Source organism: Equus przewalskii, chromosome 1, assembly GCF_037783145.1.
Source record: "Equus przewalskii isolate Varuska chromosome 1, EquPr2, whole genome shotgun sequence".
Taxonomy (NCBI): Eukaryota; Metazoa; Chordata; class Mammalia; order Perissodactyla; family Equidae; genus Equus; species Equus przewalskii.
The window spans coordinates 84,831,695-84,847,809 of NC_091831.1; the positions used below are offsets into that span (position 1 = coordinate 84,831,695).

General features: G+C 43.8%; 1 protein-coding gene across 3 annotated transcripts in view; it reads left to right on the plus strand.

The window, feature by feature from the left end:
* The window catches only part of GRID1 (glutamate ionotropic receptor delta type subunit 1), a 671,187-nt gene that overhangs the window by 545,065 nt on the left and 110,007 nt on the right, over nucleotides 1-16,115 (plus strand). For all 3 annotated transcript variants that reach the window (XM_070616293.1, XM_070616307.1, XM_070616296.1), the window contains 2 exons: nucleotides 12,469-12,570; nucleotides 14,026-14,223. In XM_070616293.1, coding sequence (XP_070472394.1) covers nucleotides 12,469-12,570; nucleotides 14,026-14,223 — 300 coding nt within the window. The remainder of the gene's footprint in view (nucleotides 1-12,468; nucleotides 12,571-14,025; nucleotides 14,224-16,115) is intronic.

Consider the following 16,115-nt stretch of genomic DNA (forward strand, 5'->3'; position numbering starts at 1 on the left):
GTTGTCTGCTAGAAGAGGCAGGGGGAGAAATAGTTTTACTTTTGGATCTAACAAATCATAGCTTCTCTATATGTTCTCTGAATTTTACTTGAAAACAGATTTCTTCTTTAGCTCATCTGTAAACTATCTATGCATCTATGCTTATGTTGTAGTACACAGCTAAGAGAAAACAAAACATACTTCAAATTCTGCTGGACACTTTCTTAGCCAATCCATCCATTTATTAAGTAGATTTTCTGTTTTCTGTGTTACTGCTGGTGACAGTTTTGCTAAATTTTCTGCCGCTACACAACAAGGGTACCCTTTCCTCTTGCTTGCAGTAATGTTTTCTTCACTTTCCTTTAAACTCTCACAGCCAGTCTCCTTGAGAACCATTTTGCTTGCATTAAAAGTCTCTTTCAGGTCCTTCTGGGTTCCCCTTGCTGCACAGTCCCAAAGCCCATTCCACCTATTTTAAATTTTCTTTATACTGCCAGCACACTTCTGTACTACTATATAACAAACGTCACAAAATTTGCTATGATAAACAACAGTTTTATTATATCTCATGTATTCTCCATGTCAGAAATTTGGTCTGAGATTGGCTTGGTGCTTCTTTTGACATTAACTGAGATCATTGATGGCACACAGCTGGCTGGTGGGCTGATCTTAAGAGCCCAAGGTAGCTTCACTCACAGGTCTAGTGCTTTGGCAGAAGTGGCTGGAAGGCTGGATTCATCTGGGACTATCAACCAGAATATGTACATGTGATTTTTCCAGCGTGGTGGTCTCAGGGCTGTTGAACTTCTTAAATGGCAGCTGGCTTCTCCTGGATAAATGGTTCTAAAAGGGAGGTGATTCTGTCCCCCAGGGGATATTTGGCAATGTCTGGAGATATTTTTGGTTGCCACACTGGAGGAGGGGATGCTATCTGCATCTAGTTGGTAGAGTCAGGGATGCTGCTAAACATCCTACAATGCACGGGACAGTCTCCCTCAACAAAGAACTCTCTGGCCCTAAATGTCATTGATATCAAGGTTGAAAAGCCTTGTCCTAGAGAGAGCATCCCAAGGGTCAAGCAGAAGCTTCATGGCTCTTTTCAACTTTGACTTGAAAACATGCAGCATCAGATTTAGACCAGATTTTAAGAGAGAGGGGAATTAAACTGGGTTTCTTGATAGGGGGTGGTGAAATCACCTTATAGAAGAGCATCTAGGCTGGGAAATATCATCACAACCATCTTTAGAAAATATAATCCGCTGCAGGAATTGTCAGGGAAATCTGAATGTGATCAGTGCCATGAAAAAGGAGTGAGCATAATGCATTAAGGATGCAGGAGATGCTGTTGCTTCTGGTTGGATGGATGTGATGAGGTTTCCTGAAAACATAATTAAATGGTTTTTAAAAATGACAAATTAAACCTTGAGAGAAGAGTAGTGTTCTGAAAAGTTCAGTTGGAGGGGAAAACATTCTAGACAGAGGGAACAATAGAAATAAAGGTATCAACTATTAGGATCAGCAAACTATGCCTTTTGGGCCAAATCCAGCTTGTCACTTATTTTGTAAGTAAAGTTTATTAGAACCCAGGCACATTCATTGAGTAGTTAAGCACAGAGACCAGATGGCCCAAGAAGCCTAAATAATTTACTGTCTGGCCCTTTATGGAAAAGTTTTCTGACCCCTGGATTAGTTCATTAATTTGTTTATACAACAAATGCTTGTTAAGTGCGTGCTATATTCCAGAAATTGTATCCTATGTTGAGTATATGAGCAAAACAGACAAACAGCAAAACAGATAGAAAGAAAAAACTTCTATCATGGAGGGTGGCCTTAACAATTACAATATTTGAGAGCGCCAAAGAAAAGTAAGTCCTGCGCTTGAGAATATTGAATCCTTAGGAAGAGTGATCTGTAGGCTTTATCACGATGATGACTCAACAGGTAAGACCTGCCAAAGGAAAAAGAGCCAAGCATGGGATGTGAAGGACAGAGATAAGAATTATCAGGAAAGCGAAGGGTATACACAAGGTTCCTGAGGCAGGAAAGACCTTGGCTTGAGAGAGTAATTGACAAATGGCCCATGTTGATGGGATGTGGAGAGCAAGCTGGAAAGTGTGGCATGAGGTGGGGTTGAAGGTCAGGCGTGGGCCAGGTCTTAGAGAGTCTTATGGGCCATGAGAAGGATATATGCTTTTTAATCCATTTTTAACGGAAAACCACTGAGAATTTTAAGAAGGAGAGTGAAATAAAACAATTTTCTTAAAAAAGAAAAAGAAAGAAAACTCTGGCTGCTGGGTGGAGATTAGATAAGAGGTAGATAAAAGAGAAATTGAGAGATAAGTGAAGCATCTGATAAAGATTCTAGGCAAGAAATGATGGTGGCATGATCTAGAAACTGTGTTTCTCAAACTTTACTGTGCCCGTGCGTGACTTGGGAATCTTGTGAAAATGCAGACACTGACCCAATAGACATGGGATGGGGCCAAGATTCTTTGATTTAAACAAGTTCCCAGGTGATGTGATGCCCTGGTCCACAGACTACACTTTGTGTAACAGGAGTCTAGAGGTAAAGACATAAAAAGTAAGATTTTTAAAGTGTTTTTTGAATCATTCATTTTACTAACACTTTTCCATGACTAGAAATCTTTTTTTTTTTAAAGATTGGCCCTGAGCTAACATCTGTTGCCAATCTTTGATTTTTCTTTTTTTTTATTCTTCTCCCAAAAGTCCCCCAGTACATAGTTGTATATTCTAGTTGTAGATCCGTCTAGTAGTGCCATGTGGGATGCTGCTTCAGCATGGCCTGAAGAGCACTGCTGGCTCCATACCCAGGATCTGAACCAGCGAAACCCTGGGCCACTGAAGCAGAGCCTGTGAACTTAACCACTTGGCCACAGGGCTGGCCCCGACTAGAAGTTTTAAAGTAAGTTTGTAAAACAAAATCATACAAAAGAGAAAATCCAGCCCAGGCACTTTCAATCATTATAAATAAGTCAGTGCTACGTGAGAAAGCCTTTTACAGAGCTTCAGATATGGGACATAAGCTGAGAGCTAGAGTTTGAGAAAAAGGATGAAATTCCAGCCAGTTAATGAGCAAATGCCCGGGGGATGATAAATTTTATTAATTTTCCTAATAAAATTTTATTGAGTGAGTCAAAATGAAGAAGAAATAGTCCCTGCCTTAAAAGATCTCTTTTAAGCATATATGTAGCAAATTCACGAAGAGAGAGACATGGAATTATAACATGTTGTGAAAAGCATTTCCAACAGGGTCAAGGCTAGAGTGTTATGGGATTTCCAAAGGGTGGTGGTCTTGTTGTAAGGTGCCAGGAAGGATCTCTAGGTTGACCTTCAAGGGATAACTAGGAGTCAGATAACAAAGGAAGAGGAGAATGTTCTAGGCAGAGGAGATGGCCCAGAGTTTGGAGGAGTATGATGAGAGACACCTGCTGCTTTTTTCAACACAAGGACTTATGGTGCTGGCAGTCAGAAGGTGTCTTGTCAGACTTCAGACTGATGTATAGTGTATATAATGTGTACAGTGCCATTCACTGTAGTCGATTCAAACTAGCAAGAATTTCTTTCTTTTTTTACTTGCATTTTTCTCAGTTCATCCTCTTTTTTTTTAATTGTGGTAACATTGGTTTATAGCATTATATAAACTTCAGGTGTACATCATTGTATATTTCGATTTCTGTGTAGATTACATCATGTTCGCCACCCAAAGACTAATTACCATCCATCACCGCACACGTGCCTAATCACCCCTCTCACCCTCCTCCCTCCCCCCTTCCTCTCTGGTAACCACCAATTCAATCTCTGTTTCAGTGTATTTGTTTGTCATTGTTTTTGTCTTCTATTTATGAGTGAGATCATATGGTATTTGACTTTCTCCCTCTGACTTATTTCACTCAGCATAATACCCTCAAGGTCCATCCATGTTGTCACAAATGGTTGGATTATCATCATTTCTTATGGCTGAGTAGCATTCCATTGTGTATATATACCACACCTTCTTTATCCATTCGTCCCTTGATGGGCATCTAGGTTGCTTCTAAGTCTTGGCTATTGTGAATAATGCTGCAGTGAAAATAGGGGTGAATGTATCTTTATGCATTCATGTTTTCATGTTCTTTGGATAAATACCCAGCAGTGGAATAGCTAGATCATATTGTAGTTTTCTATTCTTCCTTTTTTTGAGCAATCTCCATCCTGTTTTCCATAGTGGCTGCACCAGTTTGACTCCCACCAGCAGTGTATGAAGGTTCCCTTCTCTCTGCTTCCTCTCCAACACTTATTGTTACCTGTCTTGTCAATTATAGCCATTCTGACTGGAGTGAGGCGATACCTCATTGTAGTTTTGATTTAGCAAGAATTTCTTAAGCTGCTAGTGTGGTCCTGAGCATAGTAGAGACTTGAGAATAAAAAAGTATTGTCAATAACACTGACTAATGTCTATTAGTAACTAATAACAGAAGAATGCACTTGAGCCCAGAGAAAGAATATGACCAATTCATGTAACTTAGCAGAGGCCCCCCAGCACATGAGTAGAAGAAACAGAATTCCAGCCTGGCTGCTCTCACTGCAGAACTGTCTTTGTTAGAACTTGCAGTTTATTTAGAGAGACAAAACCAATACACCTAAGTCAATTAGAGAGAGATACAAGATCAACATTACAGTTATCAGCTAGATCGCAATGCCTTTTCAACGTGAAAGTAGCTTTGTTGTTTTTCTTCTGATTACAGAAGCAATGCTTCCTCTTTGTAAAACAATTCAAACTTTGATAAAGTTTGGATTGTATAGTGCAAGAGATGGACATTCTCTATAATCCCATCACTCTACCTAATGCCAGAAATAACCACTTATACCTACCTTTTTGTCTTGGGCATGCATGTGCAGCATCTCACAAGAAGAAAGGTGTTAAAAGAAGTTGGAGCAAACTACGTGTAATGTTATGTGATCTATTTTTTCCTACACATGCTAAGGAACTATTTGAAGGTAAAACTGCACTTATGTTCTTCTTAAACTTTTACAAAGATGCATTAAATTCTTCTAGATTGATAAATAATTTCTTGGCCACTTGATACCCACTTAGCTCCAGCTAGCTCAGGCAGGATGATGTGAGTATACTAATACCAGTCATCGTGTTATTTTGGGATTCCTCTCCTCTCTCTATCCTTGCCAGAGGGTCATAATTGGGTCACATGATAGGTTAGTGCCATGGTCCCACCTCTCTGGGATGTGGCTTCATCCTTTTCCAAATCACTATCAATGAGTTTGTGCATGTGTGTGTGATGGGTGTATAAAACAAGTCAGCTTTTACTTAGATGCAGTTATCTGCAATAAATTCACCCATTTTAGGCATTCAGAGTTTGATCAGCTCTGACAAATGTATACAGTAGTATAATCACCCCAACACTCAAAATATAGAACACTTCTTTTACCCGCAAATAGCCTTCCTTCCTCTTTGCGTTCGATACTCTCTTATCGTTCCTGGCCCTAGGCAACCACTGATCTTTTTTCAGGACCTATAATGTTGCCTTTTCATGAAAGTCTTATAAGTGGAATCATAAAGTATGTGGCCTTCTGTGTCTGGCTTCATTCTCTTAGTGCAACGCCTTTGAGCTTCACCTATGCTGTGGCACGTGTCAGTAGCTTGTTTTTATTGCTGAGTAGCACTCCATTGTATCAATACACCCCACTTTGTTTATCCATTCACCGGTCACCATGATCAACATTTGCAGTGTTTCCCTTTAGGGGCTATTATGAATAATGCTTCTACAAACAGCCACATGCCAACTTTTGTTTGGACATATTTTACATTTCCCTTGGGTGAATGACTAGGATGGACTTGCTGGGTGGTATGGTCAGTGTATGTTTTGTGTGCATATTATCCATTCACATATAGTCTTTGGAAAAATAAGTCCTTTCTCTGTTTTCAAAAACTGAGTTGTTGGTCTTCTTTTAATTGAATTGCGAGGTTTCTTCACATATTCTGGATACAAGTCCTATATCAGATACGCTTCTATCTGATATTGTTCCATAACTTTTGGATACTCTTTTTGGTTTTTCTTCCTCTCACTCCACCCAGTGGAGACTTGGTGGAAGAAGCAGGTGAGTGGATATGGCCTCCCCTGAGGAGCCTCACTGTCGTGCTGGCCCATACTTGGTCTTTAAGAAGTTGGAAAAATTTCAGGTTTTTTCCTTCTTACCCAGTCTTATAAATATGACCTCTTTTGTTTCATTATCTGCCAAAGGTGAAACGTTTCTTGTGTCCTGTCTCTCCTTGGAAGGGCTTCTCATCCTTTGAAATTACTAGATGGTCTTGTGACCTCAGGTCTCTTAGAGGCTAATGTTTTTTTAAATATAGTTTTGCTGATTATCGGACTTTTCATTTGCCTGTTACGAGAGCAACACCATCTTGCTGCTTTCTATATCTTGAGCAGGAGTGGAATTGCCTCCATCCCCACGTTAACAGGATAGAAAGACTCCATTGCTGGCACCACTAGAGTGGGTCAGTGTGGGCTCCGGGAGCCCTCCGTGCCCTGGACTTTCAGATAGTAGGGGCTAGAGTTTGGGCATGGCCATGGTCTCTGTCATGAATGACCTGGTTGCCAAGGTCAGTGGCACTTCTGCTAATTTTCCTCGTCCTCTTCTCTAACACCACTAGGGCAGTATCTTTATCTCCTCCTTGCTAAAGGCCTTTCACGAGGCCCCCATATGTGAGATCTCTCCGGCCTATTGCATTCTTCTTTCGGTTTCTCATGGCTCTGCCGTCTGGACTTTTAGCCCAGGTTCTGCTGGGGCTTGTTGTAAGAGAGTACAACTTTCACCTAATGCTCAGTTCCCTGTGCAAACACTCCTGGCTTGAGACTTTCCATTCTCCTCTGTCTCACAGTGAGTCCCCTCCCCTGTCCTATGCAGCATATCTGGAGGTCAAGAGTGGTCCTGGTCTCTTTCTTGATAGCTATATTGGACCCCATGGTCGTCTCCTGTGGTTCGTCCTCTCCAAGGCCGGCCCTTAGTGGCCTGATATACTGGAATTCCCAAAATGACTTCTCAGATTAGACCTAACTTCAGGAACCCTGGATACAAATACTACTACTCTTCCCTCAGATGCTTACACTCTGTTTCCAAGATGCTGTGTTTGCGTCTAAACACATTGTCCCTGCATTTAGCCAAAGTTTAAAATGTGCAATTGCCTGTCTGAAATCAGTTCTGGCTGAATGCTCCAATTCCAGTTGATTCAAGATGTGGGTTCCTCCTTCATCCCATCCCTAGCCACGGCTGTGATCCTTTGAAACACACATCAAACCCATTTATTTTCCAATAAAAATGGACAAAGAAACAAAAGGTAATGGAGGGCTTATGATTTTAGGAAAGCCCATGTACTGACATGCTGATAAACCACTGTGGCTATCATTATTGATGCCCGTATCCTCGCCGAGGATGTCAGCGCTTAGCTGATGGCAATCACTGGTCGATGAGGAGACAGCTCACGTGGGACTTTAGCCACGGCTGTGAGGGCTGACAGACATGGTCATCAACACTTCCCTTCCTGCTTCCAGGGCTCTCTTGAGACAAACTTACCAACAGTATTGCTCACTCAGTTGTGAAATGTGACAATATAGGTTATTGATCTATTGTCTTGTTGGATATACTAGTTAAATATGAGATTTGGGGTTAAGCAAACCTACCTTCCTTCCCTCCCTCCCTCTCCAGGAAGTGGCAAGGCTCTGTACATGAAATTGGTCATATTCTGTCTCTGAGCTGTAAAGCAATTGGATCGCCTGCCTTCTCCTTCCACCCTCCCCATGAAAAGCCCTTTAAGAAACCTCTATAATTGGATTAAGCACCACAGAGCCCAGTCTTCCAAAGGAGGCCTGTCCCATTTAGGGTTAACAGTCCTCCAGCTATTAAGGCCGGGGCCACAAAGTCCCAAATCCCCACATCTCACACCTCAAACACGAGCATGAAGAACACCCCAATTGACTCAGGAAATATATTTTCCTGAGACCAAGGGCGTGTGAAATTTATTCTCCAATTGGCTGATCTCTGGAACAGTTGTTTGTCATAATCAGATTTTGAGATCATATATCTCCTTCCAAGTGATGGTTGTGCTGTAACCTCTGGCTCCATCCACACTTCTGGTCTGGGTAGAGCACCTTGCAGCAGTGAATGAAATCTGTAGCTGTCTTATCAAATAGTGGCAGTCTGTGTTTTGTTTAACAGTGCTGGAAATTAGTTTTTCAGGCACTGATCTTGACAGGTCAGCTGTCAAAAGTGGGTGTCTGTGGCTGTAAATTCGTTGATCCCATAAACAAAATACTGTCTGCAAAATACAAGGGGAAGTCAGAGTGGAAGCTCTTCTGTACAAATGAAATGGTCTGCAGCTGCATGACTAAGTGTCAGGACTTCTTTGGGTAAAAGGTTTGTCTGGCTTCCCATTTCTCAAGCCTATCAGCCTCATTTGGCTTTCATTGACTTTTTCTTCGGCATTCTGAGCGGGGAGCATCAGGCGCACTCATGTGGGAGGCAGGATGTAGTCTTCCCTAACCTTGGCCGGCTGCAAGTTTGGGAATCCATTGAAAGGCTTTATTGGATTTAAAAAAAAAATTCCATTGGGATCTTTCCTCTGGACTGTGCCTTTCTCTGGTCTGGTTTTATGTATCAGGTACTCAGAGGGATGGCCTCACTCAGAAATGATGAAGGTCACTGCTCTGGTCTGAAGATATGGGCAAGAGCACACGGCTTTGTGGAAGTATGGGTATTCACGCAGCCTGGGCTGCTCGGCTCCTGGCTGATGTGAGGGAATAATAAACTTTCCTGCCCAGCACAAAGGCTCCCGGATCCTGGAACATGGTTGCACTTTGATGTGTTTGAAGGCAGAATTTTGGTTTCTCTTTGAAGTATTCCTTTTTCTTTGTTAGAGAACAGGATGCCTGAAGGCAAGGGAGAGAGAAGTCTGTATTAAAAGACAAAAAAATAAATAAAAACCTTTAAGTCCTAAGTACTTGCAGACAGAAAAATAGGAATAACAACAGACTTGGAGGATGTTTTTTTCCCTCTCATGAAGATGCACTTTGACTTAAATGGCCTTGCCTTAGGATTTTTGAATAGTAAGTAGCATGATTTGCTGCTGTCCCTCTTCCTTAGTGGAGAAAGCTTGCCTGTCTCCATGGGGGCAGACCTTATCAGTGGCCACTTCCCTGTCTCCAAGCTCAACAGGCTTGTGGGCCCTACCTCATCTTGGAGAGGTCTTAATGTGCCCCGTCTATGAGATGGGCACCCCTCGGCTACAGCTCCTTGCAGCCAGAGGACTGATTTGTTGGGTTCCGACTCTCAGATTGACCTTGGCATCCCGACAGATAATTTGACTCTGATTGCTCCCTTCCATTCCATCCTCAATCACACAAGTGCGTGTGACAGGATTTTGCTTAGTCACCTGTGCTAGTTATTTTTATCAAGAGCATATTTTCATTCCTGTGAAAAACCTGAAAAACCTGTTAAAAACATAGGAGAGCATACAGAAGTACTAATGATTATTCATAACTCCACTACCTAGATATATGCACGTACTACATTTTAACACATCTCCTCCCATTTTTACCATCATTTTTTTCTTTTTTGGTGAGGAAGATTGTCCCTGAGCTAACATCTGTGCCAATCTTCCTCTATTTTGTATGTGAGATGCTGCCATAGCATGGCTTGATGAGTGGTATGTAGGTCCACGCCTGGGATCTGAACCTGCGAACCCCAGGCCGCTGAAGTGGAGCACACGGACTTAACCATTATGCCTCTGGGCTGACCCCACCACCATCTTTTTTAAAAAAACAATATAACTAAGGTTATATTGTACACATAGTTTTATATCCTGATTCTTTAGTTTGTGATGATTAAGTTATTTTATAGAAGATTATTTCGAAATGATTTTCTCCCTTGAACAGCTCCTCACCACGGTTGGCAGGGAAGGTATTTTTATTCCATTTTATAGATAAGAAAATGGAATCACAGTGAAGTCAAATTTATTCAACAAATGTTTGTTGACTGCCTTCAGTGTTTCAAGCGCTGTGCTGTAAAACGTGCGGTCTGGGGTCAGTCAGGTGAGTGGTGGAAACACAACTAGATCGTAAGAGTACCGACTTGTGCATATGCTAATTCCACACGCCCAAGTTCCCACCTTCTTTCCCAAATCTATAGCAGTTATAGCAACTTGATCTTCAAGAGGAGAATATGGCATTCAAGGCAAGGTTGGAAGCCCTGGGATGAGAATAAGCAAGAGCCTGAGACTCTAGACAGTTTCTAAAGATGGTTTTGATCCCAGGGACAAAGTAAGAAACCCAGACAGCACAGCTGGATCACAGACATAGGGCCAGCATGGAAGACACTGGTGATCATTTCCTCTGCAGCTTCATAAGATAACGATGGAGAGTGGGCTGAACAGTTATGGGGATGCAGGCAGCCCAAATACACATCACAAGTCCCTTGAGTCCCTTTTGGAGGTCCCAGAGAATGCAAGGAATCAACACCTCAACAACTTTTGTCTGAGTTTGTTCTTGTCCCTTTGACCAGCACTTTAGTCCAGCTGTAGGAACTGATTCTGGGCCCCAGTGGCAGTTCCTGAGACCCAGTGGAGAAAGAGCTGTTTGCTTTCCTTCTCTTTATGCCAGTTCCAAGAGTGCCATCTCTTTGATGTTCTTCAGCAGGGCTCTGGATAGATGCTAACTTTGCTCTTGACTGCAGTGCCCGCCCCCCCCCCCCCCCCCGCCCCAAGTAATTAGTGGTGGCTGTGGGGAGCTCCTCAGAGTACATGCTCTTAACTAAATTATTCATTCATCACTGCCGGGCATCCTATTGTTTAGGATGGATCAGATCTTAGTTGGTATTGTATCTGAAGTGACAGCTGGAGTTTCCAGGTTCCCTTTAAACTGGTTTTAGAACCACATATCTCATTCTGATGATCCTGCTTTCAGCCTCAGGGTTGTAGTATCTTCCAGGGAGAATAGTCCCACAGAGTCTGGAACTGTGGCCTCGTAGTCAAGGCTCAGTGTGGAGACCCTGCCTCAGATGTCAAGACTACGGGAAATGCTGGGGGAGTCGCAGTGTCCATAACAGGCGCTGTTGTAGCTCCTTTATGGTACCTGGTGGCGCTTCTCCATAGATGGGTGGTTTTTCTGCTCTGCTCAACTAGCGGTCTTGAACGTTTTCCCTGAGGAATAGTAGATGCTGTCTGTGGCAGTCTGATTCTTTAACCCCATGCTGCTTAAATGGTGGTCCACGGAGCAGCAGCAGCAGCCATACCCGGGAGCTTGTTAGACAGGAGCAATCTCAGCCCAGAATCAGGAAGTGCACACAAAATCCCGGGGTGATTTGTACATTTCACAGGTCGAGGATCGCTGCTTTCATCTGTAGCAGTGGTTCACAATCCTGGCTGTGCGTCAGAATCACCCCGGGAGCTAAAATCTCCAAATCCAGCTTGCTAAAGACCAATTTAATCAGAATCTCTGGAGGTGGGGCCCAGCCTTCAATCTGTTTTAAAAACCCTCTTAAAAGATTCTAACATGCAACTAAGTTAGAGGCCCAGTGACCTAGAAGAACAGAGATTCTCAACCAGAATGGCTGGGGAAGTGTTAACGTTCCTCATGCCCAAGTGCTGAGATCCTGTTAAATTGGCTTGAGAGAGGGTCAGTATCTGTGTTTTTTTACAACTCACCGATTAATGGTTGAGAATCATTGATCCGATGAAGCTGTCATCATTATTGCCCATGCCCTGCAGGGAGGCAGGGTGGGGAAGCAGACCCAAAAGTGCCTATGTCTCCCGTTGTTTCTGGGCCAGCATAGGGTGTCCTCAACTGCCATAGGGTGCCTATCAGGGATGCACAGGGTCGTTGGATAGACCCTGCAGGCTCAGGAGGCTAGAGCAGATGCAGAGCACATGTGTTCTTGGCCTCTACCTGCATATCAGGGAAAATGATGAAGCTTGCACTGCAGTGAAGACAGGCAGTGAGCTCTCGACTTTGCTTGCAGGAGGCACCTGGGCGCGCTGGGTCTCTGTTACTTGCCTCACTGCTGAGCCTCATCCTGCCCTGATGGTGGCAGTGGCTGAACTCCAGGGCCCTCTGGCCTGGACAAGTCAAAGGAGTAATTAAAGAAAGAGGACACTTTGTGGAGACACAGTGGCATGACCTCAGTAGGTGGACGGAATAAAATTGGACGTAAATATTCATCCTAAAATCGAGTTCTTACCACTTGGTTTCATTTTAAGGATGCGGCAACTGCTCAAGATCCTGATGAACTGATGGTGGAAATGGCACTCTGTCTGTCGCACTTTTATTCTTTCTAAGGTTTTAAGATGGCTCTGGGTCTCTGGGAAGCTCAGAGATATCCTGGGCCCTACCTCCCTGATTCAGGATCCCAGGTTAGGAGCTGAGTCCCTAAGGTGTGCACAGGTGCCCATTCTGTCCCTCACACTCCCTTTTTCCTTCACAGCTGGCGACGTGGGACTCAGAGAAGGGCCTGAATGGCAGCCTGCAAGAGAGGCCCATGGGCAGCCGCCTCCAAGGACTGACTCTCAAAGTGGTGACTGTCTTGGTAGGATCATGGGTCTACTGGGGAGGGTCACTCTTCAGGCTTTGAGTCAGAGGTTTCTCCCTGTTGGTTTAGTGCTGGGTTCAGAGAGATGGGGACCTTGAGTAGTGGCTTGAGTTTTCATAAAGCCTTTCACTCAAATGGTTTTGTGAATAATGAAGGAAGAGTAAGATTGGAGATTCTGCCCCAGACCTCTGAGGCTATCCATGGGAAGTCACTGGGCTGCTCTGGAGAAGAACCACTGATCCAGATCCACTGCAGAGCTCCAGAGTTGGCACAGCTGCTCTCCTTGCTCTGGGATGTAAACAGGGTCTTGACTTTAGGAAAGCTTTGCTGATAGCCAGAGTCCCCAAAAGAGGCAGGCCGGAGGACATTCTCTCAGTATCCAACACCACCGATGGGCCCATGTGACACAAAATTCATAACGAAGAGGACTTGTTGCAATTTTTCTGCATCTTGTCCTGGAATCAAAGACTTTTGCATCTTTGAGAGACCTCAGAAACATCTTCCTTTCAATTTCCTTCTTCACCTTTCTAGAACTGTAGAAGACATTTTAGATTTACCTCTTATTAGGGGGTCAGACCTGGTCCCAATGTTCCCCTCTGTCCCAGAGGCCACTGGCATCTCCTTTACTCTAAGAAGACTTTGGCAGCAGTATTCCTGCGTTCCCTATATGCACACCACAAATAAGCATTATACCCTACTTTCCCCTCGAAATTAAATTAATGAGATATATTTTCTCAGGCGATTTGCCAAAAGGCCCCTTTGTGTTCTGTTTCACAGGATTGTGGTGGGGAAGCTGAGGTGTTTTCTAGATGGCTGCATGCTCTATAGGAGCACATGTGACACAGCACAAGATGTGTGAATGTGAACGTGGCATGGCTTCGGACTTGGGGGCTGTGGGGTTTAATTCTATCCTATCCTTTGACTTCTGATATGACCTTGGCCCATTAATCACTACTATTTTCTAGTACAACCTGATAAATGTGCTCCTGTCTTCTCTCAGTCTAATATCACAGAGCTTTATTGTCATTTATTATCCTAGATGAGAAGTATTCACATTTCTTATATGACTCCCAAAGAATTCTGGCATTTCCTAAGGACAGAGCCCAGATTGTCGCAAATGAAGGATTGAAAACCTAAAACCATGTTATTCTGGGACATGGGGTTCTGGACAGAACCTGGGATGACGGGACATAGGGCAGGTAAATCTCCATTCCTCCATCCATATGCTGGTTGGAGGGATCTTCCTGTGCACTGTATCCTGAGCATCCACGAGCTGCTTTAGCAAAGGGCAGAGAGGTTCAGACTCCAGGCCTAAATTGGGTAAATACACGCACATGTCCGCAAACATTCCAAAGTTACGATTCATCAGATTGGTCTCTCCAACAACACCCTGGAAATAGGTGTTAATGAACCTGTTATTTAATTGAAGAACATTCACTCTGTTGTCCTCAGGAAGAGCCTTTCGTGATGGTGGCTGAGAACATCCTTGGACAGCCCAAGCGCTACAAAGGGTTCTCCATCGATGTCCTGGACGCTCTGGCCAAGGCTCTGGGCTTCAAATATGAGATTTATCAGGCTCCTGACGGCAGGTACGGTCACCAGCTCCATAACACCTCCTGGAACGGAATGATCGGGGAGCTCATCAGCAAGGTAGGTCCCAAAAGCTGGTCCATGGGGAGGGGCACCCTAGTCTGCCTCCGGGATGATATCTAAGTTTGGCCCATTATGCAGTTGGAAGCGTGGGCCCAGCTAAACAACCACAGCTACCACTCTGCCTACGCTAAGGCCTTCTTTTCCTCAACCCCCTCCCTCTCCACTATACCCATTTCTGCTCTTGTATTTTCTCCATCCCTGACCCTCTGTGATTTCCTTCTGTGCCCATTGCGCTCATGTCTTTGAAATCTATCTACTGTGCCTGCTCTGTAATACACTCTTCATGAACACCGTCCCCACATTTGAGCTGAAGTAGGAACCAGGTTCTCTTGGCGGGTCCTGGTGAGTGCTTATTCTCTCCCTCATGGTGCGTAAGTGGGGTCTGTATGCATGTGTGTGTGCATGTGTGTATGCTGCATTGCTGTGTGCAGGCTCTTCAGCTCCTCATACTAATTTCAAATCATTACTTTTCCTCCCTTCTATAGAACTTGGGTCCTCATTGAGATTCATCACATGAGGCCAACTCACTGTGTCCCCACAACCTCTGGGTCATTTCCTCACAATCATTTATGATGATGGCATCTGACACAAGCCTTCCCTTTCCAGTGCTACCGTTGCCACCAACCTTGATGTTTGTGACATGCCTGAGAACAACCCTGGGCTCCCAGTGCTTTGACCTCCTCACCTCCAGTGACCTTTGCTTGTGCTCCACTCCAGCACCCACACCCATGTAGCTTGTTAACATCATACATGTTGCTGTCATTGTCCCACTCCATGACTATAACCTGTTGTCCTTCTGACTCTTTTGGGCCTTTGCTCCTAAAACACAGGTTCTTTCCTTTATATACCTATAAAGGCAGACACAAGGCCTATAATTTCTCCAATTTCTCCTAAACTTAAAAAGAAAACCTTTAATGTGGCATAATTTGTATACTATAAAATTCACCCATTCCATATGTACAATTCAATGATTTTTTAATACATCTACTGAGTTGTGCAACCATCACCATAATCTACTTTTAGAGGCCTTCCATCACCCCAAAGAGATCTCTCATATCATTTACAGTTAATCCCATTCCCAACCCCAGCCATAGGCAGCCATTAATCTACTTTCTATCTCTGTAGATGTGCTTCTGAGAACATTTAATATAAATGGAATAATACAATATGCGGTCTTTCCCATCTGGCCCTCTCCACTTAGCATAAGTCTTTGAGATGCATCCTTCTCCAAGGTTTCTGTGCCCTTCTGAGACTGCATCCTTTCCTGCCTGGTGTGCCGCCTGTGGTTGAGCCTTAAACCACTGTTCTCTTCATCTCCTGTGATTTTCAGTTTCTGACTTCTTCTTGCACCCCAACCCTGACTCGATTCTATTATCTGCCCTCTGACTGTGACATTCAGATTGCTACAGGCGATTAGAGAAGAAAGTCATAAACATGTCCAGACAGATGAACAGACAATGTGTGGCCTCCAACGTCAGCTGGGCCTTCAGACAGCCCGAGGTCCTTAACTTGTCTTTAGTTGGGTCCCTTGGCTATGTCCTTTAGAGACTGTTTTAAAAGTTGGCCTTTCTCTTCAAGCGACCTAATAATCTTCTATCCTCAATTAAAATAAAAAAAAAAGATGGTGCTCCTATATTAGAGAAAGAACTGGAGACTTCTAGGCATGAAATCCTACTTCAACGTCCTATAAAATTCACATCTGCAGACATGGGCCCTCACCTCCAGTTTCAGAGGGAGGGGTGTTTTTCTTCCTGTTATGGGTCACCTCTCCACCTGTGTCATGAGTCGATTCCCTTGTCCCTCCTCTGGACCTGGCTTCAAAGATTAGTTTCCCTCCATCCTATATTTTAAACCTATTCTGCTCCACTAAATCTCTTTCTCAATCCTTA